This window comes from Felis catus, chromosome B1, assembly GCF_018350175.1.
Source record: "Felis catus isolate Fca126 chromosome B1, F.catus_Fca126_mat1.0, whole genome shotgun sequence".
NCBI classification, from domain to species: domain Eukaryota; kingdom Metazoa; phylum Chordata; class Mammalia; order Carnivora; family Felidae; genus Felis; species Felis catus.
Genome location: NC_058371.1, coordinates 179,933,979 through 179,957,596, shown reverse-complemented (window position 1 = coordinate 179,957,596; position 23,618 = coordinate 179,933,979). Strand labels below are relative to the sequence as shown.

Genomic DNA, 23,618 nt, shown 5'->3' with positions numbered 1-23,618 from the left:
AGGGATCGAGAGAGAGCGGGGAGAGAGAGAGGCTGCAATCTCCTCCCTGAATCGCGCACAGCGCTGCAGATCCCAGTGCTCCGACATGCGGGCCGAATGCAGGTGAGGGAAGGCACGGACTCTGCGGCTGCGAACCCAAACTTGGGCACCGCGCGGTGCGCACGGTTCAGCCTTCGCCCCCGCGGGCGAACGGCTGCTGCGGTTTCAGGCGGCGGCTTCGTGACTAATGACCTTGCGCAGAGTTGTTAAGAAAAAAAGAGAAACCCGAGCTCTTGGGGGTGAAAAGGGACTGACTCTCTGGGTGTCTCTGAAGATGGCTCGGGCTGCTCTTCGGCGCGCGGGGGGGACCCGGACGCGGACTGCCGTGTGACGCGAGTGGTCTCCACTGCACGGTGCCCGAAGCGACCTGCCAGGGCTTTTTCATTCTCGATCTGTTGACTGGCTCCCCCGCTGCCAGAGCAGAGTCAGAGTTCAGACTGGCTTGTTGCTGGCCCCAGCGCCTCGTGCAGGAAGCAACTCACGTTTGCCTGGGCAGCCGGAGCAGAAGCTGGGTCTGGAGTGTGTGGCTGGAACGTGAATTGGACTCAACTCGAGTAGCAGCAAAGACCAACGGGGTTGGCAGGCGGGGGAAGCTGCAGGCGTGTTCCCCGCCGCTTCCCGGCTCCACCGCCCGCCCGCCGGAGCGGTTCCGGCCCCATCCGACAGAGCGGGGACGGGAGCCCGGGATTCTCCGCCCGCTGCGGGGATGACTCTGGGGGGGCGCCGAGCCCGCGGCGCGCAGTGTCCCGTGAACTGTGAGTACTGCGACTGAACGGCGGCCGGCGAGCGGGCGATTAGCACCCATTGCATGAATTATGAAACAATAACTTTCGGAAGAAGCAGAAGGAAAAGAAAAAAGAAAAAGAAGGACACCTCGCTGGTCCCCCTGGCCGACTCCGCACGCTGCTCTTCTCGCCCCCTCCCTCCTCTCCCTTCCTCCTTTCCCGGAGAGAGAAGAGGACTGGGAGGAGGGCCGGCGGCCGGCCCCGGAGGAGGGGGGCGCCGAGGGGGCTGTGACTAGAACGAGCAGTAGCAGCAGCAGCAGGAGAAGATGCTGAGGATGCGGACCGCGGGATGGGCGCGCGGCTGGTGCCTGGGCTGCTGCCTCCTCTTGCCGCTCTCGCTCAGCCTGGCGGCCGCCAAGCAACTCCTCCGGTATCGACTGGCCGAGGAGGGCCCGGCGGACGTCCGCATCGGCAACGTCGCCTCGGACCTGGGCATCGTGACCGGCTCGGGTGAGGTGACTTTCAGCCTCGAGTCGGGCTCGGAGTACCTGAAGATCGACAACCTCACCGGCGAGCTGAGCACCAGCGAGCGGCGCATCGACCGCGAGAAGCTGCCCCAGTGTCAGATGATCTTCGACGAGAACGAGTGCTTTCTGGACTTCGAGGTGTCGGTGATCGGGCCCTCGCAGAGCTGGGTGGACCTGTTCGAGGGCCGGGTCATCGTGCTCGACATCAACGACAACACGCCCACCTTCCCGTCACCCGTGCTCACGCTCACCGTGGAGGAGAACCGGCCGGTGGGCACTCTCTACCTGCTGCCCACCGCCACGGACCGTGACTTCGGCCGCAACGGCATCGAGCGCTACGAGCTGCTCCAGGAGCCCGGGGGCGGCGGCGGCGGCGGCGGCGGCGGCGGCGGCGGCGAGGGCCGGCGCGCCGGGCCTGCCGACAGCGCCCCCTACCCCGGGGGCGGCGGGAACGGCGCGAGCGGCGGCGGCCCAGGCGGCTCCAAGAGGCGGCCGGACGCGCCGGAGGGCGGCGGCGGGACCAACCCCGGCGGCCGCAGCAGCGTGTTCGAACTGCAGGTGGCCGACACCCCGGATGGCGAGAAGCAGCCACAGCTGATCGTGAAGGGGGCGCTGGACCGGGAACAACGCGACTCCTACGAGCTGACCCTGCGGGTGCGCGATGGTGGAGACCCGCCGCGCTCCTCTCAGGCCATCTTGCGGGTGCTCATCACCGACGTGAACGACAACAGCCCCCGCTTCGAGAAGAGCGTGTACGAGGCGGACCTCGCCGAGAACAGCGCCCCGGGGACTCCCATCCTGCAGTTGCGCGCCGCCGACCTGGACGTGGGGGTCAACGGGCAGATCGAGTACGTGTTCGGAGCCGCTACCGAGTCCGTGCGGCGGCTGCTGCGCCTCGACGAGACGTCCGGCTGGCTCAGTGTCCTGCACCGTATCGACCGGGAGGAGGTGAACCAGCTGCGCTTCACGGTCATGGCCCGGGACCGCGGGCAGCCCCCCAAGACCGACAAGGCCACGGTGGTCCTCAACATCAAGGACGAGAACGACAATGTGCCGTCCATTGAAATCCGCAAGATCGGGCGTATCCCGCTCAAGGACGGGGTGGCCAACGTGGCGGAGGATGTTCTTGTCGACACCCCCATTGCTCTGGTGCAGGTGTCCGACCGAGACCAAGGCGAGAACGGCGTGGTCACCTGCACCGTGGTGGGCGACGTGCCCTTCCAGCTCAAGCCGGCCAGCGACACAGAGGGCGACCAGAACAAGAAAAAGTACTTTCTGCACACCTCGGCCCCTTTGGACTATGAGACCACCCGGGAGTTCAACGTGGTCATCGTGGCGGTGGACTCGGGCAGCCCCAGCCTCTCCAGCAACAACTCCCTGGTTGTCAAGGTAGGAGACACTAATGACAACCCGCCTGTCTTCGGCCAGTCAGTAGTGGAGGTTTACTTTCCCGAGAACAACATCCCTGGAGAGAGGGTGGCCACGGTGCTGGCGACAGACGCCGACAGCGGGAAAAATGCAGAGATCGCCTACTCGCTGGATTCCTCTGTGATGGGGATCTTTGCCATCGATCCTGATTCCGGGGACATCCTCGTCAATACGGTACTGGACCGCGAGCAGACTGACAGGTATGAGTTTAAAGTTAACGCCAAAGACAAAGGCATCCCAGTGTTACAGGGCAGCACCACGGTGATTGTGCAGGTGGCTGACAAGAATGACAATGACCCTAAGTTTATGCAGGACGTCTTTACGTTTTATGTGAAAGAAAACTTGCAGCCCAACAGCCCTGTGGGGATGGTCACGGTGATGGATGCTGACAAGGGACGCAATGCAGAGATGAGCCTCTACATAGAGGAAAACAGTAACATTTTCTCCATTGAAAATGACACGGGGACCATTTATTCCACAATGTCTTTTGACCGGGAACATCAGACCACATACACGTTCAGAGTCAAGGCTGTGGATGGGGGAGATCCTCCCAGATCAGCCACAGCCACGGTCTCTCTCTTTGTCATGGATGAGAACGACAACGCTCCCACCGTTACCCTTCCCAGAAACATTTCCTACACTTTACTGCCACCTTCAAGTAATGTCAGGACAGTAGTAGCTACAGTGTTGGCAACAGACAGTGACGATGGCATCAATGCAGACCTTAACTACAGCATTGTGGGAGGGAATCCCTTCAAGCTGTTTGAAATTGATTCCACCAGCGGTGTGGTTTCCTTAGTGGGGAAACTCACCCAAAAGCATTATGGCTTGCACAGGTTGGTGGTGCAAGTGAATGACAGTGGACAGCCTTCCCAGTCCACCACGACCCTGGTGCATGTGTTTGTCAATGAAAGTGTTTCTAATGCAACTGTGATTGACTCACAGATAGCCAGAAGTTTGCACACCCCACTCACGCAGGATATAGCTGGTGACCCAAGTTACGAAATTAGCAAGCAGAGACTCAGTATTGTCATTGGGGTGGTGGCCGGGATTATGACCGTGATTCTAATCATCTTAATTGTAGTGATGGCAAGGTACTGCCGGTCCAAAAGCAAAAATGGCTATGAAGCTGGCAAAAAAGATCATGAAGACTTTTTTACACCCCAGCAGCATGACAAATCTAAAAAGCCTAAAAAAGACAAGAAAAACAAAAAATCTAAGCAGCCTCTCTACAGCAGCATTGTCACTGTAGAAGCTTCTAAACCAAATGGACAGAGGTATGATAGTGTCAATGAGAAGCTGTCAGACAGCCCAAACATGGGGCGATACCGATCCGTTAACGGTGGGCCTGGCAGTCCTGACCTGGCCAGGCATTACAAATCTAGTTCTCCATTGCCTACTGTCCAGCTTCATCCCCAGTCACCAACTGCAGGAAAAAAACACCAGGCCGTACAAGATCTACCACCAGCCAACACATTTGTGGGAGCAGGAGACAACATTTCAATTGGATCAGATCACTGCTCTGAATACAGCTGTCAAACCAATAACAAGTACAGCAAACAGGTAAGATGTATTCCAAGTATATTTAAATATCCCAGAAGAGGTGAAATAACTCTGAGGCAGAGAGCACCTTCTGTGAAGTTTTGCTTTCTCCCTTTTAAAGCTATGATTTGAAAATTTAACAGCAGTAATTTAATGTTAATTCCTATGTCATCGGTTGAGTGAGCATGGGCCATCTACACGAGGTGGACCACTGTATTTTGCAAGTTACCCACCCAGTGTTTACAAAGTTACTAACAGACATGGAAGTAGGCAGCGTTTTGCCCATCTCTTTGAACTTGAGGGCACTAATTCATCCTACATTTTCTGTTTTCAGGACAAATAGGTAAATATTGGTTAGCTGGTTAGCTTAGACCTGAAATTGTCTTGTTTTGTGGCTATGAAGTGGATAATTACATCCAGAGAGAAAATTTCTGAAGTTACTACTGGTGCCTATGCAAATTGCACAGTATAAAAGTTTTAGCCATGCTATGTATTATGCAAGCTTTTACAGGTAACGGAGGCCGATTCGTGCCAATGTGGTACCAAGTCTGAGATACTTAAAAACTGGCTACTTTGACAAAAATGTTGGTTTAAAGATATCTAAGGATACACAAATGTCATGCGAAACTGCCTTTTTAATACCTCGATATCTGTAACAGTTAAACTTCCATGAGGATATGCAGGGAGCATTTGTATTCCTCATGTTTGGTGTAAGGGTTTACAAGCAAAAGTAAAATTGCATGACCCACTTTTTATTTAAGCCAAGCAACAGAAATGTTCATGTCGGATGCACTGTGTGCAAGAAAATTTTGGTATGCATGATGATATCTGAGACTATTAAGGTGGTATAGAATACGGTTGTTTCCCAGTGAAATGTGGAAACAGATCTTAAAAACATATTTTGAGATGGACTTCAGAAAATAGAAAATCTGTTTTTGAAAGTTTTGCTTGTGTGATATATGTAACACTCACAAAGTTTACTGTTCACACCTGCCAAGGTCTGACACTCAGCAAGGTAAACCTTTTGGAAACTGCTGTGTCTAGGGCTGTAGCAACCCCATTAATAAAATATCCTATATTTCTCATCATCAGAACTCATTTCAGAAAACACATTTATGACTGTCAAATAATATCGAATAATAGCTTCTCTGTTAAATATGCTTTGCATGTGCAATGTACAGTCGGAGAAGAATGAAGGCACAAGAACTTGTTTTATGGCCTCATTAAAGATGTTATTGATGGGCTCATCAAAGATACTATAGAAAAGAGATATTAATTCCTTATTGCTTTCACAATCTTAAAAATTAGTTTCCTAAAGAAATATCTTCTACTCATAGTACTCTACTGTAGCTATTTGGATAAGGAGAACATAGCTTTTATATCCAATAATCAAAGCAATCCACGAAAATACAGGTCCGAACTACATTACGTTAAATTGCTTTCGAAAATACGTGATGCATGTGAAAGCCTTTCTTTCTTTTAACCTGAAATTTGATAACTGGAGAGTTTATATCTGTTGTGTTATTGCTTCACCTGGAGTTAGAAGGAGATTTTTGTTTTGTTTGGGGTACTTTTATCGGACAATTCTAGTTAAAATAATAGTACAAAGATGACTTATAAAACGCCCACAAATAAACTTAGATCTATAGAAATTCCCTTGGAAAATGATAACTTGTAGTGCAGAAGTGTGTGAAGAGGTCTTTCTGCAGAATGTTTACTTCTTCGCTGTCATCCTAATAGGACTTTTTATCTTGTGGCTGAATGGCATTTGCATTCTAAATTGTGTAATCTGAAACTTTGGAGGGGACATATCAAGTGGCAGATTTATAGATACTTTATACAACCGCCTCATATGTTCTGTGCTGTCACTTAAGCTTTATTTGGCTCATCAAATGAGGTTGGCTCTGGATTCTTGAATATTTAAGACAGCCAATATCAAGACTGTTGTGGCATCCTGTTTAAAAGGCAAAGTGATATGCTTATAAATAAACTAATGTATGGTGCTAGGCTCTTAACAGAGCAAAGAAGTCCATGTACCAAAATAGAAAGCCTACAAAACCATTGGTCTCAATCATGCAGTTTGCCAGAAGTGACTGGAAAACTTATATGTTGTTAGGTGTTCAAAAGATGTGTGAAGTTTTGACCACAATAGATAGCTGAACTAAAATGAAATAGGGGAGAATGAAACACATTCCTCTTAATGTAATTAGTAATAGTAATTGATACTCTTCATCTCTTCAATATTGCTGTCAGGGGACAAGGGATCCATTTACAAAGTTACATTCTGTTAAGACATCTGACATAATAAACAAGATCTTTTTTGTTCTGATTTTTGTACCATAGTAGATGATTTTCTATATTTTTCCCCAAAAGATACTACCTTTAATTTTTATACAACTGCCAAAATGTATTTTCTGTAATTAAATGTGATGTAAGATAAAATAAAGAGCACGAGGTTTTGTTATAATTTTCTCCGTTGATACTGAATCTATCTAAGGAAAACCCTGAGGGATGCCGTCTTTTAATTCCTTATGGTAGGGATTAATTAAAAATCTGAGATTTCATCTGACATAAAGGCTTCACTTTATTTATAAATTTCCCGAATTGCCTTATCATAGTTCTTAACTTGTGGTATAATGGAAGTGAGATCTGTTTACAGTGTTCTTATCCTCATGAGAATTAGACGTTTCCAAGTGCTGCTCCTAAATCCTGTTAATGGTTATATTGCAATAAACTAAGCAGCTTTGTGGAAATCAAAGTTTGAAAATAATGCCCCTCCCCCTTTTTTGGTGTGTTTTCACAGGGTCTGGAAACTTTCAAATCAATCTTCTATAGTTACTCTCTGGCAGCATCTATGAGATGTGTGTTGCAGAGTTGCTATCTATCTATCTATCTATCTATCTATCTATCTATCTATCTATCACCTATGTATCTATCTATGTATATATTCCTGAAACTCATACCTTAGCAAAACTGATGACATAGCCCAGGTATTCATAGTTCAGACCTTTGCAGTTAAAACAAAAGCCTTTGCTCTCAACTAAATAATGTGTCTAGCTGAGCAGAATGTGGATCATTGACAGCATTATTGAGCTTAAGCCTCTACCTCTCCATTTCATTATTGCTTTACTTGGTAAACCTGGTTTTAGGGCTTGTTCAAATTTTGTGACCTGGAAGGACAATTGTGCTTTTTTTGCTTTGTGAAATAAAGGCAGAGACATTCTATGTTTTCTATTAATTTTTAAATCTTCAGAGTTTTACTATGTGTTAAGTATTTTTCAATTCTCTTAAATAATAATATAATTCCAAAAGAGATTAATACACAATATAAAAGCATAGTGATGACTTTTTAAGTTATTTTTAAGTCCGGTTGTGTTTATACATGTCATGCCATTAATTACCTAATGCACTGGCAAGGAAAAATTTTATCGTATCTAGTAAATGAAAAATAAAGTATTTTTGGCAAGAGTAGAGTAGATACAGCTTGAATAAACATTAATTTAAAAATCCATTTACAGCTGCTTCAGAAATACTCAAGAAAAATTCTTAATAAGTCCAATGATAGTTTCCCTTGCCTAAGGAACTGCTGAATGTTGTCTAAATAATGTTCTCTTTAATTATTGAGTTGTGTTCAATATATTCGTTGTATGCTTAGTAAAAAAATGTGGCAGAAATTATTTTTTTTAATTACTTCCGGTCTGGAAGCGAATGGATAACTTGCCATGGCCTATTAGGGTTTTCAGCCCTGAGAAAACTAAATGTTAATTTGTGTATGGATATGACACCATACTTACTATAGCAGCATCTGTAGAGTGATGCCAACCATGGCTTCTGGTTTCAATTTGATAAGCATGTTTCTACAATATGATGTGTCTGTCTATAGCCAAAAACACTTTCAAGAAGTACCACGAATTGTGCATATGGTAGAGGTTCTGTTACATTTGGCCTGATAGAGCAGACAGCAGGCTAATAACTGATCAAAGTTAGGTGATGTTTTTAGTCAGGAGATATCTACTAAAGCAACATTACCTTAGACGTCTGGATGTCTCTGAATAAGGAAAAGGTCATCCACTGATCTGATCTGCATCGAATATGTACGTTTTTATGGAAGTCCAAGTATGGCAATTTGAAACTTCTCTCAAACTTACCCCAAGTCAATTAGTAACTTAGACGCAATACCACAGAGTCCGTTTATAGGTTGTAAGTAAATCATGCAGCTGGATAAATACAGCAAAATCCTTCTTTCTTGTTATTTTTTTTCTATCTTTGAGTAATTACGTATCTTATATGTGGAAAAGTGTACACATGGTATCTCTCTTTCTTTCTAACACACAAACTCGTGCGGATATATTCACATAAACCAACGATGGTGCCATTACACTTTTATTTCATTGTGATATTCATACATTAACATGTGGAGCATATTTGAACTTTAAACACATACAACATTGAAATAAAATATATCATAGTCAATCATTTAGTGCCTATATCTAAAATGACTAGAGTCATCACAGTTTAGAATTAAGAAATATCAACCAAACCAGTTCCTTCATTTTCTATGAAGAGACTAAGGTCTTTATCTGTACCATTGGGGTGCGAATTGTTTCCTGTTGGTACCTTGAACGGGGCGATGCAACTTAAGTTGAGGCCTTTAGAAGAAAGTAATTTGATTGAGATCACAAGATTATCAAGGATACAGTGTGGATACAAGTCATGGAATGCAGAGACCAGTGTTTTTGTTTTTTATCGTACTCCCCCGAGGAATAAAATTGAATTTACATCCCTTCTTCTGTATACATTTCAATAGCAACAGAAATCTGTTGAGGTTCACCTGTCTATGTATAACTACATATTGAGCTATGAAAACTGACTTTTTTACAATAGAATATAATGCTGCTTTAGGCTCCAGTTTTTATCTGTAAATTATCGGGGGAGTTACAATTCACATTTTCTAGACTTTCTAAAGAAATTAATGGCTCTTTCCCTCTCTGTAAAATAGCGATTGATGACATACACTGAAGTAACATTGTTTACAGCATATATTCAGCAGGTTAATTGACAGAATTTTTAATTTCAGCAGAAGCCTGACAACAGGTGGGATTAATATATTCTCAATGAGAACATAACTTTTGTGGAAATTAATACAAGCTTTCTATACATTGTGTATAAAAGTTTATATGCACCCTAATTGGAATAATCTTTTGCCTGTTTTCATTTATATCGATGATCCTTTTTTGGCTTCTATGCTCCTTTGCATTTTGCCAGCTTTGTGGGGAACACAACCTTCATATTGACCTTAACACACAATTGCAAATGAATTTTTCATCTAAATTGGTTTTGTAGCAAATTTTTAAAGCAAGGTGACATTTTAAAAATGTTCAGTTAGATTTTCTCCTTTGTTAGGCAATTAACCAATCTAGTGCATCATATTTTAAATTTACCTAGTGATAAAATGCTAATGATTGAGTTTGTCAATTTCAAAAATGAAATTTGAACTGTTTTTCAGACTAAATGTAGTGTGACAAAATCCTTGCTTCGCCAGAGCTGCCAGTGCTATTAGAAATTTTACTGTCATTTCTACTCCTGGGAGACAATGGTGGTGAAGGTTATAATGGAAACTTAGTACAATACTTGTTTAGAGCTTTATGTTTAAGTTGTATATAACCAATTTCTAGGCTAGAGCAAGGTTCCTCATCCATTTATTTACCATGACTCTATAGAAATAGTAGGAGCTGTTCACATAGATCTTGAGTCAGCTTTAGTTTTCTCTCTTATTTATTTTAAAAACCCGTAGAATCTTTTCTAAAGCAGGGACTCTGTTTCGGAACATTACACAGTGCTTTATTTAGCATTAGTGTTGTGGGAGAAATCACATTCCAAGAAGAATGGAGCTGAAACCACTAAAACTAATCTTAATTATCACGTCTGGTGAATTAATGTTTTAAAGGCGGAATAAAGGTTTATGTTCAGGAATGTGATGATGTTTGTATTGAACTCTAATGCTGTGTACAAACAAACAAACAAACAAACCAAAAAACTATTAAACCTTCTGAGTAGGATTCATCTGACAAGTTAACTGTTTTTCCCCCGAGCATATTTATTATTTACAGACACATAATTTGTAAATAAAAATTCTCTGTGACCAAAACCTCTGCCACAGCATTCTGATTGGGTATAAGGTATTGGGGAAAAATCCTTCATTGCACTTTTTTTTTTTACCTGCATAAATCTTTGTTTTCCTTCTTTCAGATGCGTCTACATCCATACATTACTGTGTTTGGCTGAATTCCACTCTAATATGATGCTCCATTATGCTCCATACTCTGATGTCCTTGCTACTCCGAAACCTGCTGGAGCCTGCCCTTGGCCGTGGGGTGTCAGCCAATCACTGCTTGTTTTGCTTGTTGTGCATTTGATTTTCAAGTTTTTCCCCCCGTTTAAGGAAAAAGAGTGTTGAAATAAATAAACTTAGAAAAGAAACAGTATTAATAAAGAAATGTGCTACAAATGGATATCTGAGTCACTGAGAATTCCATTCTCAAAGAAGTGGTTAGCAGAAGAAATGAATAGCGAAGGCTGTAAAAAAAATCCCAAGGCACATTTCAACAATAATTTTAAGATTCTAGCTTTGTGTGAACCAAGGAAAATTAAGTCTACTTAGTCTTTGTCTATAATACATTAAACACTGACTTTTGGTAAAATCCTAAGTCGATCAACATTTTTAAAGGGTTATGGAATTACAGCCTTTTCCAGGCCAGTGAGATAGTTGTGTTAGAATAAAATATAATGTCTACACATCTATCTCAAGGACTTTGAACAATACTTATAAAATATTGGTATATAAAATAAATTTGAGAGGCAAATTTTGTGTTGAGCAGTTACTGCCAATAGATTGTTTCTTCCTTAATCTTGAAATATTGACCAAGGAATCTGAATTATCTATGGAATTTTTAAGTATGTTTGTTGTTGTTAAATTCCTTAAGGAAATTTGGAATCTTTCCGTTAGATTTACTGAAGTCACTGTAGTCACATTCAGAAGGAATTTGTGGCTTCCTATTTTCGTGGTACATTTATCTGAAGGCTATTCTATTTGATGTCTGATAACATAAATCCAAGCTGCTTCTGAGAATGCAACATTTAGATATAGTTGAGAGAGTGGCTGAATTTTAGTTGCATAAGTAATATTCTAGGCAAGTCAGGGAATCCTCTGGATAGTCCCTCCAATTCTTTATGGTTATATATTTATGTATCTGTTGTTGTATGTGTTTATGTGCCTAAAAATAAGTGTTCAAGTGTGAAGTTTCATAATTTTATAATATATTTACCACATTATTTGCCCCCCTAATTTTTGTCCAAGTTTTGGAAGACTAAGAATCCCAGATTCTTGGGATATTTTTGGTGAGTTATTTTCAATATGAAAGCTTTTTAATAAAAATAAATGAATATTGGAAGAAGACTAAAATGTAGAGTGGTAGCAAATGTACCCTGACCTATGAAAATCTCTAGTGTATATATTTCAGGCTTTTTATTCTATTAGCTGTTTATTTAATTTTGCAAAAATGACATTTTCAGAAGTATTAATGAAACTGTAGTGAGATTCCTGAATAAAACCTAATTATCCTCAACTTCTCAATTTGTTTTGAGCACAAAGACCGGCGTAAGAGGCTGGTGAAAGACCCTTGCCACTTTCTGCTTCTTGAAAATGTCATGTTCCCTCATCCAACTTAACTTCCTTAGATGTGTAATGTGTGAGTCCTGTAATAAATCGTATCAATTCAAAAACCAATTATAGACCAAAAAAGGTCCAGCATTTTGGGATAATCTAATTACAGCCACACAGAGGGGAAATACATACATACTTTCACAAAGAAGGACATTCGAAGGCAGCATTTTGAAAACTTGGGTTGGAATGCCTTATCGAGGCAAGAATCAATTTAGTGCATCTCTACCACAGTTGGAAAGACCTGAAGTGAAACAGAACCATTCCAAGTGTGCTGTGTGCGAGCCTTGTTTCAGCCCTGGTGTGTGTGTTTCTGTTCTTGGTCGCCGTGGGAAAAAAAGTGTTTCATTGTGTAAGCGGTTGAAAAGGGTTCAGGACCACGACTGTAGTTTGTTTCAGGTGGGAAACTATGGCTATTAGTGGAAAAACATAATAAATGGAAGCAAAAAAAAAATAACACTTCCAAAGATTTTAACGTACTATTCTGCTGAATCAGAATGATCAACAGCATACTATTACAATAGCAATCATCAACGGCAAAAAGCTTGGAGAAGTCTATTATCATTTCTGTGTGTGTGTGTGTGTGTGTGTGTGTGTGTGTGTGTTTTAATCTTCGAACATGTCACCAGTTGGTTCCTATCTTGCACAGACTCCCCCTCTTTCTCTACCGCCCTTCCTGCCGATTGCCATCCACCTCAGGACTCTTGGCCAGTCTCCTATGTGATTACTGGAATTTACCATTTAGGGAGATGCCTGTGCACAGATGGGAGAGAGACTCAGGACAAACTACCCATTACCCTATAAATTTTAGCACTGGGACGTTTTGTTTTAAATGACAAGATAATAATTTATTCCCCATTACAACATCTAAAGAGGCATATGGAAATGTTGGAGTCCGGTTTAATACCTTCTAATACAATCAGCAATGGCACTGGATATACCAGAAAATAGTAAGATAGAGTCTTTGTCCTCATGGGACTAATGTATTATAAAAAAAAAAAAAGATTATGGAGCAGAAAAGGATAGATTATATTTGCATCATGTCCCTTAAGTTTCAATGCGTCGAATGCATGTTTGCTTATTTACTCCTCAGAGCAATCTGTGAGGAAAAGCACCATTATTATATCTGAGGTGAGGAAGCTGAAGTAATGAACAACCTATTCATGACTCTGATGGAACTAGCTTAAAAACTTTATGAAGTCTTTGAAGAAATACCAGGTCAGAATTCATGTGTACTGAAAGCATTTGGGGAAATTTGTGAAATTTGTGCTTTTGAATATAATCTATTTTCTGACTGATCTGGATGAAATCGTTTCAAAGGAACCCCTTAGAACATGACCCAGGTTTTCAAACTTTTTGTAGTCACAAACTACAGTTGATACTACTAACAACAAAACAAAAACAAACAAACAAAAAGGCTGTGGCTAGAAAGTAGAGATCTAATTAATTAACTGGATTTGTAAACAACCCCATGTGTGCTTTTAAGCAAAGAAACAATCACCTTAAGAACTGAGTAAGTCACTTTAACCCTATATTTTTTGAGGCTATCTCTAGAAAAACTCAAGGACCTTATGAAATAATTCCACAGTTTGAAATATGTCTCTGGGAATAATTTTCAGTCTACAAGTTTGCAAAACAGTTTTCTTGAATGTGTGTGATTTTTTTCCCCATGCATTTTATAGACATTGTATTGATTTGCTATATCTTTAATACACAGTGCGAGGCTTTGGGGTGTAGTTGAAACGATGGCTAGACCAAGTCTATTCAGATATAGGACACAAAAATAGCACAAAAATAATATCCATAGGCCAGATATATATGGGAAACTCAGAGGAACCACCTCCAAGTCTGTCTCATCCATCATTGATTTCCGGTGCCTAGTCGAGTGCCGAGCCCATAGAAGACACTCATTATATTTGTTGAACAAGAAACAAAGGGCCTGGGCTTTGGTGCTAAGTATCCTGAAGATCCCTTCATATGGAATAGCTGCGCTATGGTAGGTCCACTTTTATATCAGACTGTAAGTGTCCTAATTGCTATTTTCGTTCCCTGCTGGGAGGATGTCTCCATGATAAAAGGCTACCTGCCATGTTGGCTAGAGTCCCTGCCCTCTCTGTGTGGGTGTGGCTCTCATTTCAGTAGCAAATGAGCAGTTCCCTCCTGTCCTCTCCTTCCTTCTCCTTGGCGGTGGTGTCAACACCAAACCCTTAAAAACAGATAAAAATTAAACTAGAGATATGCGAGGCAAGTAAGAGAGGCACTGGCCACCCAGTAGAGTTCCCATGTATTTTGAAGAAGTATGAAGAAACATGCAAGCATGCTGGTTTTCAGTACTTTTCTTGAGATCCTTATTCTTACCAGATATGGATTCTCATCTTTACCCTTATCCCTTTCTTTGTGGAAAAAAAAAATAGGTACCTTTATGCCCAAACATAGGCATGAGTGTCTATGTTCTCATATGTCTATGTCTCAGTTTGCATGTTCTAGCAGATATTATCCATTCACGGTACCAGCCCATGCTCACTGATAAAGAATAAGTTTCCATTTTTATTTTGAAAGCCTATAGTGAACAGTTATTTTTAAAGGTGAGAGCCTGGAATTCTGTAAAGAGAAACATGCACTTAGTTCAGTAAGGAGAGAAGTCTGGAAGAGAGAAGAATATGGTCTTGGGAGTGACGGCCAGTGAGGCGGTTGCTTAGAAATGCCTTGCAACTCGAAAGCACTTCTTAGCGTGGAATCACTATGTTGGACACAGGAAACTAATATAACATTGTGTGTCAGCTCTACTAAAAAAATAAAAATACTCCTTACTAGCTCACATATGAAAGAACACTCTTAAATTGCAAATGACCGCTGAAGGAGTTGAGTTTCGTCTTTGGCACACTCTGTTGTAACTTGCTTTATGCAGACAACTTTAAGCAGCTCAGCACCTCACCAAGATCTACAGTCCTGGGGAAGTGAGGCTTCTGCTTAGGGCCTTGAGGAAGGAGGATGAGCAAGCTTCAGCAGCTTCAAAGACCAGGACTGTGTTAAGGCACCAAGCGTCTCCAACACCTGCTAGACATCTGGGAAGTAAGAAGTCTATGTCAGAAAGGGAATTCCAGGCCTGACGAGGACAACTATTTGTGGTCGTGAATTTTGGCCCAGGACGCTGGTAATCGTAAGAGTGGTGTTAAACATCAGGGCTTGATTGGGTTGCGAGATTAGCGTCAAGAAGTAGTAAACCTTCACTTGCTCCCATTTAGACCCGATGTTTTGGTGTGGTTTCGTTTTCCTTTTCAGTCTAAAAATTATGTCCCGCTGCGCTGTTTCCATTCATTTTCTGCTCCCATATTGTTAAGAGAAAGATAGAACCAAGAAGTAAAAAGGGGGGGTGGGGGGGACACAACCAATGCATAGCAACATACTCACCTTCTCCTTAATATTATTACCAGACTATTGTCATAAACATAGTGGCCATATTATTGTCATGGATTCTTGTCCCAGTTTCATTCAATTCTCAGAAACTGAATTCTAGCAAGCCTGTACTATAGCCCAGAAACCTGCATTTTTAGCCCTTCCCCCTTCTGAATTCTGATTGCAGATGGTAGGTCAGGCTACAAGAACTCTGGGTTAGAGTCCCTGAAATTTCTAACTTCCATTTGTTAGCTCACTTCTAGAAGGTCTCCGGCAAAATGGAAAATGAGTTCCTATCTGGGTAAGGCAATCTGAACATCTGCCTCCTTGTCCTGGTTCTGTCACTGGCTGGCCAGTGTGACCTTGTGTAAGTCCTTTCAAGTCCAGAAGCCTGTTGAAACTGTCCTCTGTCATTTTACATAACAACCCCTGCTCTGATTACACGATAGGGTTTATGGGGGGGGTGTCACATAAAACATTTGGGGCTTTGAAAAGAATTACCACAACTCAAGATAATATTTCTAATGATCCGTGAATCTCTCTAAGCCTTCGTGGGATGCATGTACACTATTTGAATATTTTTACCGTCCATTATGTTAAAAGGTTGTTTGGTTTTGATTTTGGTTTTCTTTGTTTGGTCGGTGGGTTGGTTGCTTTAATTTGTCCTGCTGCTTGTCGGAAGCATCTGATATTCTCTTAACCCTGATGAATTTCATCAAATCTCCACTGATCCCTGATCAAAGTGCAAGAAGTGTGTGTGCCTTTGCATAGTTGAATAGGTCCTGGTTATCAGACTTTCAGTAACTGTTGACGTCTCGATGGTGAAGGAGGAGAAGAAATAGCTTTATTGCTGTAAAGCAAATAGTTTAGCAAAGGCTTGTAACACTTTGATATTATCCATTTTGACACTTAAAAAAACATCCCATCACTTTTTAACAGTTATTTCTTCTTCTATGCAAGCTTTCCTGGGAATTTTTGTTTCATACATCATGGCCAATCTCTAACATGAAGAGCAGTCAGTTATTGAGGTTTTATTCTTTTTTTTTAATTGTTTAATGTTTACTTTGAGAAAGAGAGACAGAGCGTGAGCCAGGGAGGGCAGAGAGAGTGGGAAACACAGAATCTGAAGCAGGCTCCAGGCTCTGAGCTGTCAGCACAGAGCCCAACACAGGGTTTGAACTCACAAACCAGGAGATCATGACCTGAGTAGAAGTCGGAGGCTTAACCTACCGGGCTGCTCAGGTGCCCTGCGCTTTTATTCTTTGGTAATCACTCTGCCAAAGGGTATGCTATGTATCATTTACTCATTTCTAATAATTTCAAGAGGCAGGTCCTATTGGTATCTCCATGTGACATATCTAACTGGGGAAAAACAAAACAGAATCTCTCCTAGATCCCATCCCTTTCTATATACAACAGGGTCCAGTAGCTGCCTATGGCCAACTCACCTCCAACATACTTCTCTCTCCAAACTTGAGAAGTTTTATTAGCATAGGATCTATGGTAGATTTTAATTTACATATTTACATATTTAGACTGTGGTATGCATTTTATGTTAGTCCACAATACCTGCTATGTATGCTTAGCAGATTTAAAAGATTCAGGATCAGTTTGCTAGGGCCACCATAGCAAACTACCATAGATGGGTGGCTTAAATAACAGAAATGTATTTTCTCACAATTCTGAACACGAGAATTACCAGATCAAGGTGATGGTAAATTCAGTTTCTGATGAAGATTCTCTTCCTGGCTGTGGGCAGCTACTTGCTCACTGTGTCCTCAGATGGCCTTCTTTCTGTCCCTTCCTCTTTTTCCAAGGACATTAGTTCTATGAGATTAGACTCACCTTCTGACTTCATTCAACCATAATTACCTCCATAAAGGCCATAACTAAGTCAGTCACATTGGGGGGTGGGGCTTCTGCATATGAAATTTGAGGGGACACAATTAAAGTTCATTTTTTTAGCTTATTACCTCCAGCTTTTTGTGCACATCACTGAGTGCTTTCTGCAACTTTCAGCTTCACAGGGATTTGTGATATAAAATAGCATCTTAGTTATTTTAACTTTGCCAACCGATCAGTGCGTCTAGGTGTATTAATTAATGTAAAATCAATATTTATATAAAATAGTCAAGAATTGTTCCACAAATGTAGGAGGTCTTTTTAAGCGATGATAGTAATATTTAGCCTTAAATTTCCAGTATATTTTCAGTATTAAGATCCAAATGAAAAGCAGTAGGAGTTAAGTGGCGAGGGAGTCAGTTGAAACTATAATAACGCAGGTTTAGTAATCCCTCTTTTCTAAGGACAGTCTCAGTGGATTTTCATGCACAGTGGCATAATTGGTCTGACAAAGTTCCAGTGAGTCTGATTTCTGTTGGCATATGGAGACTGCCAAGCATGTACTGAGGCTGCTTCCACGCTCTGACTCTTGACCACCTATTGATAAGTATAGTATATGTGCGATACGCTGTGCTTCATAACATTAATCCATGGACGCATTGAGGATATTTTTTATGGTGCTTTTTATTTTCCTATTCAAGTTAAAAATTCACGTGATAGAATCTATAATGAGCTGCCTGGGAACTATACATGTGTCCAATGGGATGTAGGAAGTGGCGATTTTGTTAGGATAATACAGGGTAAACTCATCAAAGTCAGGAAGAGGAACTCCTTCTTTCCTCCCCTTTGGTCAGAATTTCTAGGCAGTGGACCATAACAGCTGAAGAGACTTTTTCAAAGAATTACCTTTCTAAGCTTCTAGAGCTAATTTTACATTTGACCTCCTGTATTAAAAATGGCAAATTAATCAGTTCTTCTTTTTTTTTTCAGGGAAATGGCAATAATTACGGCATGAACTGAAAGGGTTTATTTTTTTACTTTTTAAATTTTTTATTGCATCTAAATCTGCTTCTGATTGTATTTAACTGTTGAACGCAAGGGTCAATTTTAGATAGAGATGGCATTTCTATAGGGCATTAGGAATAGAAGACAGTAATACCTATTTTTTTTTCCAAACCAGTGCACATAATGTTAGGTCAGGGACATTGAATTTACTTTATTACTAAAACTTCTTGCCTTTTTCTCTAATGTTTTACCTTTAACAAGAAACTACTTTCTGTGTACATGTACATGTACGTATCATATGTTTATGCATTTATACATGTGCATACACAGAGGTAATGCAGTTAACGGTTCAGAGCAAATGCTTAGTGAGTGATTATTGTACGCCAATGATGTGATTATTTGCAAAGCATTGTTTTAGACCCTGGAGAAGCAACAGTAACGAAAAGGAACAAAGTCTTTCCCCATTGAGATTCAGTTTCAGTGGGATAATACATAAATGCTAATACTCAACTTACATTGCGTGCCATATCCTATGCACGGGGCAACATGTGTCATGTATTTTGACTCATTAAATAAGTGCAACTACCCTGTGAAATAGAGTGAATTATCTTTATTCTGTAGGTGTGGAAAGTGATGCCCAGCAGGGTTGAGTAATTGCTCAAGAACAACAGTTTGTCAGGTGACTGAGCCGAGGGTCAAATTACAGGCAGTCTGGCTGCGAAGGCCACACCCTCAACCACTGTGTATGTGTGAAGTAGAGAGAACACGTCTAGTTTCTAGTCAACAAATTGTAGGAGAGTGAAATTGGATTCACATGCTACTCCTCAAGGCCTCAGTGATATTTCAGCCTTCCTATTTTAATGCTTTTTATACTACGTTCTTGAAATTAGGTCACTCAGACCAATTTTTTTTAATAGTACCATCTGAGACCTTAATCAAAGGTAAAATCAAAAGATGAGAAGGTAGATTTTAGACCAGTAGGCACTTCTTCCTTCTCTCCACTTTCTGTTTTGGACAACACTTCATAAATACATGTTTTCTTTTTTTGTTATTTACTTTAGTATTCTTTATTTTGTTCATTATTCACGTAGTCTGTTACGTATATTATTAATAGAACCAGGAAACATAAATTCATTATTTTTATAAGTTGCCATTTTATTTAGGATTGGAAATGCCTTTTTATAGGTAATAGAATTTTACCTAGAAAAAATTTTAAATACACATTTTATTTACCTTATACCAGAAATAAAATATATTTTTTTCAAGGGGGGGGTTGTTTTTTTGTTTTCTGAACATTCACAATATTTTAAAGAAAGCAGAGTAGAGGGGAATTCCTTATAAAATACGTTTTGCAATTTATTCTGGTTTTCCTAAGAGCTGTTCATTATTAAACGTTCAATTACAATGTGACTTATATCATGTCATAGTTTTCCTCTTAAAACATACTGTTATTCTATTTCTTTATGAGACATGTTTTCATTCCTGTAAAATGCAAATGAGCCCAACCAAAGCCTATTTGATACATTCTTTAGGAAAATAATGATTTACTCATGTTTGCTATGACAGTGTTTTCTTAATGTGTTGATGACACTTTTTATTATAGGTCATTTATTCAACTGAACAGATGTCTCTGAATATGTATCTTTATAATGTAACTCTGGGTTCAGGTATATAGTAACTCTGTATCTTATGATCTGATCTTTGTATACTATTAGAATGATTTAAACTTTATTTTCAAATGTTTTATTTATTTTTAAGAGAGAGAGCGTGAGTGGGGAAGGGACCGGGAGGGTCAGAGGGAGAGAGGGAGGGAGACAGAGGAACCGAATCGGGCTCTGCGCTGACAGCGGTGAGCCCCATGCAGACCTGGAACTCAAGAACCGAAATGTGAGATCATGACCTGAGCCAAAATTGGACGCTCAACCGACTGAGCCACCCAGGTGCCCCACAATGATTTAAACTTTTTAAGCTTCAAAACTACTGAATCAAATCGTTTGAGGTGTTGTTTCCACAGTCCATTAAAAAATTTGTAGAATTTTGTTTCGTTCACAATAGGTATTAAAAATATTGCCAGCATCGTTGTTCTTTCTGAATAATGGAAAGAAAGTAGGATAAAATGGTAAGGAATCCACCTCATCTCCCCTAGACTTACTTGAATTCTTATGGAACCCAAGAGACCGCCTCTTCAACCTTCTCTTAGAAGTTCTACTCCCATTTAGAAACAACCGACTTAAAGACAAACTACCCTGGAAATTAGTCACCATTTATTATTGAGTTACTAAATGCGGGCATCATTAATACATTCTAAAATGGCTACATCAGTAGTGTAAGTAAAGTAGGTACAGTTTAGTTTGAGTTGGAAAGCTGTTTCAAATTTGGTTTCTGGAATTGAACAATCAGTTATGCATCTAGAAACATCAGTGTAGATCTGGGTACACTTTCAGAGAGGGAATGATAGAAGAAAACACAACTGTGTTTTGCGTAACCACGTTATGAGAACTGGGTGAAATACTGTATATATTATTATCATTCTAAAAAAAAAGGTTCCTGGATACATCTTGTGAGTTTTGTTTTGTTTTGTTTTCTATTCACGTAGACAAGTGGGGTTTGTTTTGAGTCTCCAGTAATTAAATAGTGTGAATACCTACTTTAAATAGTAAGCAAGTAATAATAATGCATGCGTATGTGTCTGAGAATTCACCGCTATTAATTTTGAACTTTTGATTATTTTTTTGTAATACAAGAACAGTTGTTACAGCACAAGGCAGGGACTCCTAATGGCAAATACACATTTATAATCATGTAACTGCTGTGTTTAAGCCTAAGGAATGGTTTAATGCAGAACTTTGTTTTCCTGTATGTTTTTGCTTTCAAGTATTATGTGCAATATTGTTTGCTAATCATTAGATGATGTCGTAAAGCGTTTTATGTCCCCACTGTGTCACGTCACAGTCTATAGTGGATGCACAATGTGAAGGAAGAACACATATGGCTTATAAAATAAATTAACTCATAGATAGTGCTTTTATCATCTACATAAATATGCCTGTATACCTTTTTCTTCTCTACACCAGAGATGCTCAGCTCTGCATTTCGGGCCACAGAGATGCCGTGCAAAGAAAATGAGAATGATTTGTGTGAAGCCTAAACAAAGGAAGGCCAGCAACCTTTCTAATCCTCAATTGTTGTGTCTTGCATGCTTGTACAACTCACCTTGTGTTCAGAGTTGACCTGTGTGGTACTTTTTGGGTTTGCAGCATTAGTAAGAGTACTGCCATTTGAGCTGTGAATTTAGTCTTGCTTTTGTCAAGGGTCGGAAAGAAAGAAAGCATTCATCACATTCTGCTTCCTATAAAAAGGCATTGAAATGCAGAAAGATCCTCACATCTAAAAGCATGACTTACCGTATAATATGCCTCTGCGTTAGTGGATACAATCCGGCTGAGAGGCAGATGCAGATTTTATAAGATTTATTTTGGTCTGGATCTCTGATGTTGAGCAGATCACTCAACTTTTATCTCGTGTTTCCAACTTATTTATCACTCCATGGAAAATTAAAAAACTGTAAAAATCAAACAGTGAATCATTGGATATTGGATGAATGTAATTTTTATTCCGTACGACAGGAAACAAAGATCGTTGTCTTTGGGAAGCATGGAGGGAGATTTAGCAAAAAGAAAGTAATGATAATACTAAAAGCTGAAACCAAGCTGTCTTTTTAGCTGAATTCGATTTTTAAAAAAAGAATATCTTGCTATCAAAAGTAAGTGTTATGTTGTCATTTTATTCCTAGCCCTCATCTGTGTAGGAGACTTGAAGACGTAGTATTTTATCACTTTTAGTAAAAGCAGAAATTTCGTATTAATGGCAGGAAAAAAATATACTTCAGAACTGGAGAGGAAAATATCAAGTTACAAAAGGAAAAATAGAAGGAGGGTTTTGTTCACGGGTCCAAAAACATATTTGGCTTTTTTTCTTCTTTCTCATTTAGGCCAGTTTCTTCCTGGGCCTTTTTATTGAATAATTGAAAAAAAAAATGGGTGGGGAGGAAGTTTTTCATCAAAGGCCAAAGAGAGTAAAAAATAAAAGTACTAAGGGACTATAGATAGGAAATTGTATCTTTCTGTACTTTTCATGATTGCCTACATTGCCCCCCTAAGCTTATACTTGAAAAGCTCTGAAAAAAATATCAAGCTTTGAGAAAAGTGCTAGAGACTAAAAGATAGCATTCTGTGCTTCTTCAGTCCCCTACTGTCTCTATCTCTCTTTCAATCCCCCTCCCTCCTTCTCCCCCCCTCTCTCTCTCTCTCTGTCTCACACACACACACACACACACACACACGCACACACACACACACACGTACACACACACACACACACACACACAGAGGAGTGCAAACGTTCATACCCTCAGTAGGTTTTCAAACTAGTTTGTTTTAAATTAGTCACATGTGTATCTTTGCAAACTAAAAACAAAAAAAAAGAATGAGCTCAGTGAACATTGAAATTTGGGGGGCGTAGTGGCATTTTTGAAAGCTGCCTTTAGAAAAATTATTAACCATCTCACTAGGTTTCAAGTTGTGGAGGGAGATTGCTAGACTAATGACTAACAGAGTGGATATTGTGCACTTGGCCGTCTTCCTGAAAGACACTGGACTGTACGAAATCCGTGCCTCCCCCCCACCCCCACCCTTCAACACCCGCTGCAGTGGAGTCAGTTTATGATATGCGAGGTGTTGCTGTTTCCTTTCCCTAGGGGCATGCTGTAAGCTTTTACACTTGCTCTAGCTTCATTTTTCCCGCCAAGCAGGCTGAGTTTTCTCACGGTCTCAGAGGAAGTCAGATGTCAGTAAGTACCAAGGAGTGATAAGAATATTTTAAACACTGAATATTTTTTTTTAAGTTTTTGTATCTCAGCTGCGTTGTGAAAGGTATAAAGGACTAACAAGTTTGTGATTCCCAATAGTTTTTGATGGCATAACTAAAATTATGAAAAGCAAAGTTTGAACTTGAAGTCTGCCTAAGATGTGTTCCCACCTGTGTGTCCTAAATAAGGAGGGGCCTTAAGTAAGACAACTGAAGTTACATGTCCAGATGAGTCCTATTCATTCATCTATTTAATGCCCGATTATGGACGTCCCATGGTATGGGGGCTATAGGCAGGGGCTCAGAGTCTTGTGGGAGGAGACGGAGTTGCAAAGGAATAATAATACTGTAGTATAGCTACGGGTCTTAGAGGAGCTATATGGACACAGGGAAGGACTGATTCCCCGGGGGGGGGGGGTGGGCAATTGACAATTACCTCACAAGGAACTTAAAATATGGCTTGAATTTATTTCTCCTGCATTAGTCTTGCAACCTTGGTCATAGGGCATTAACTATTCTCATTGAAGC

At 40.8% G+C, this 23,618-nt stretch overlaps 1 protein-coding gene across 10 annotated transcripts in view; it reads left to right on the top strand.

Moving 5' to 3' along the window:
* Positions 1–638: 638 nt before the first annotated feature.
* The window catches only part of PCDH7 (protocadherin 7), a 420,442-nt gene continuing 397,462 nt past the window's right edge, over positions 639–23,618 (top strand). For 4 of the 10 annotated variants that reach the window (XM_023253220.2, XM_019829661.3, XM_023253217.2 and 1 more), the window contains exon 1: positions 639–4,282. In XM_023253220.2, coding sequence (XP_023108988.1) covers positions 1,091–4,282 — 3,192 coding nt within the window. In that variant the 5' untranslated portion in view covers positions 639–1,090. Of the gene's footprint in view, positions 4,283–10,510; positions 10,774–23,618 lie in introns of those variants that run through there. The other 6 variants (XM_023253219.2, XM_023253218.2, XM_023253222.2 and 3 more) reach the window with 3 other exon arrangements.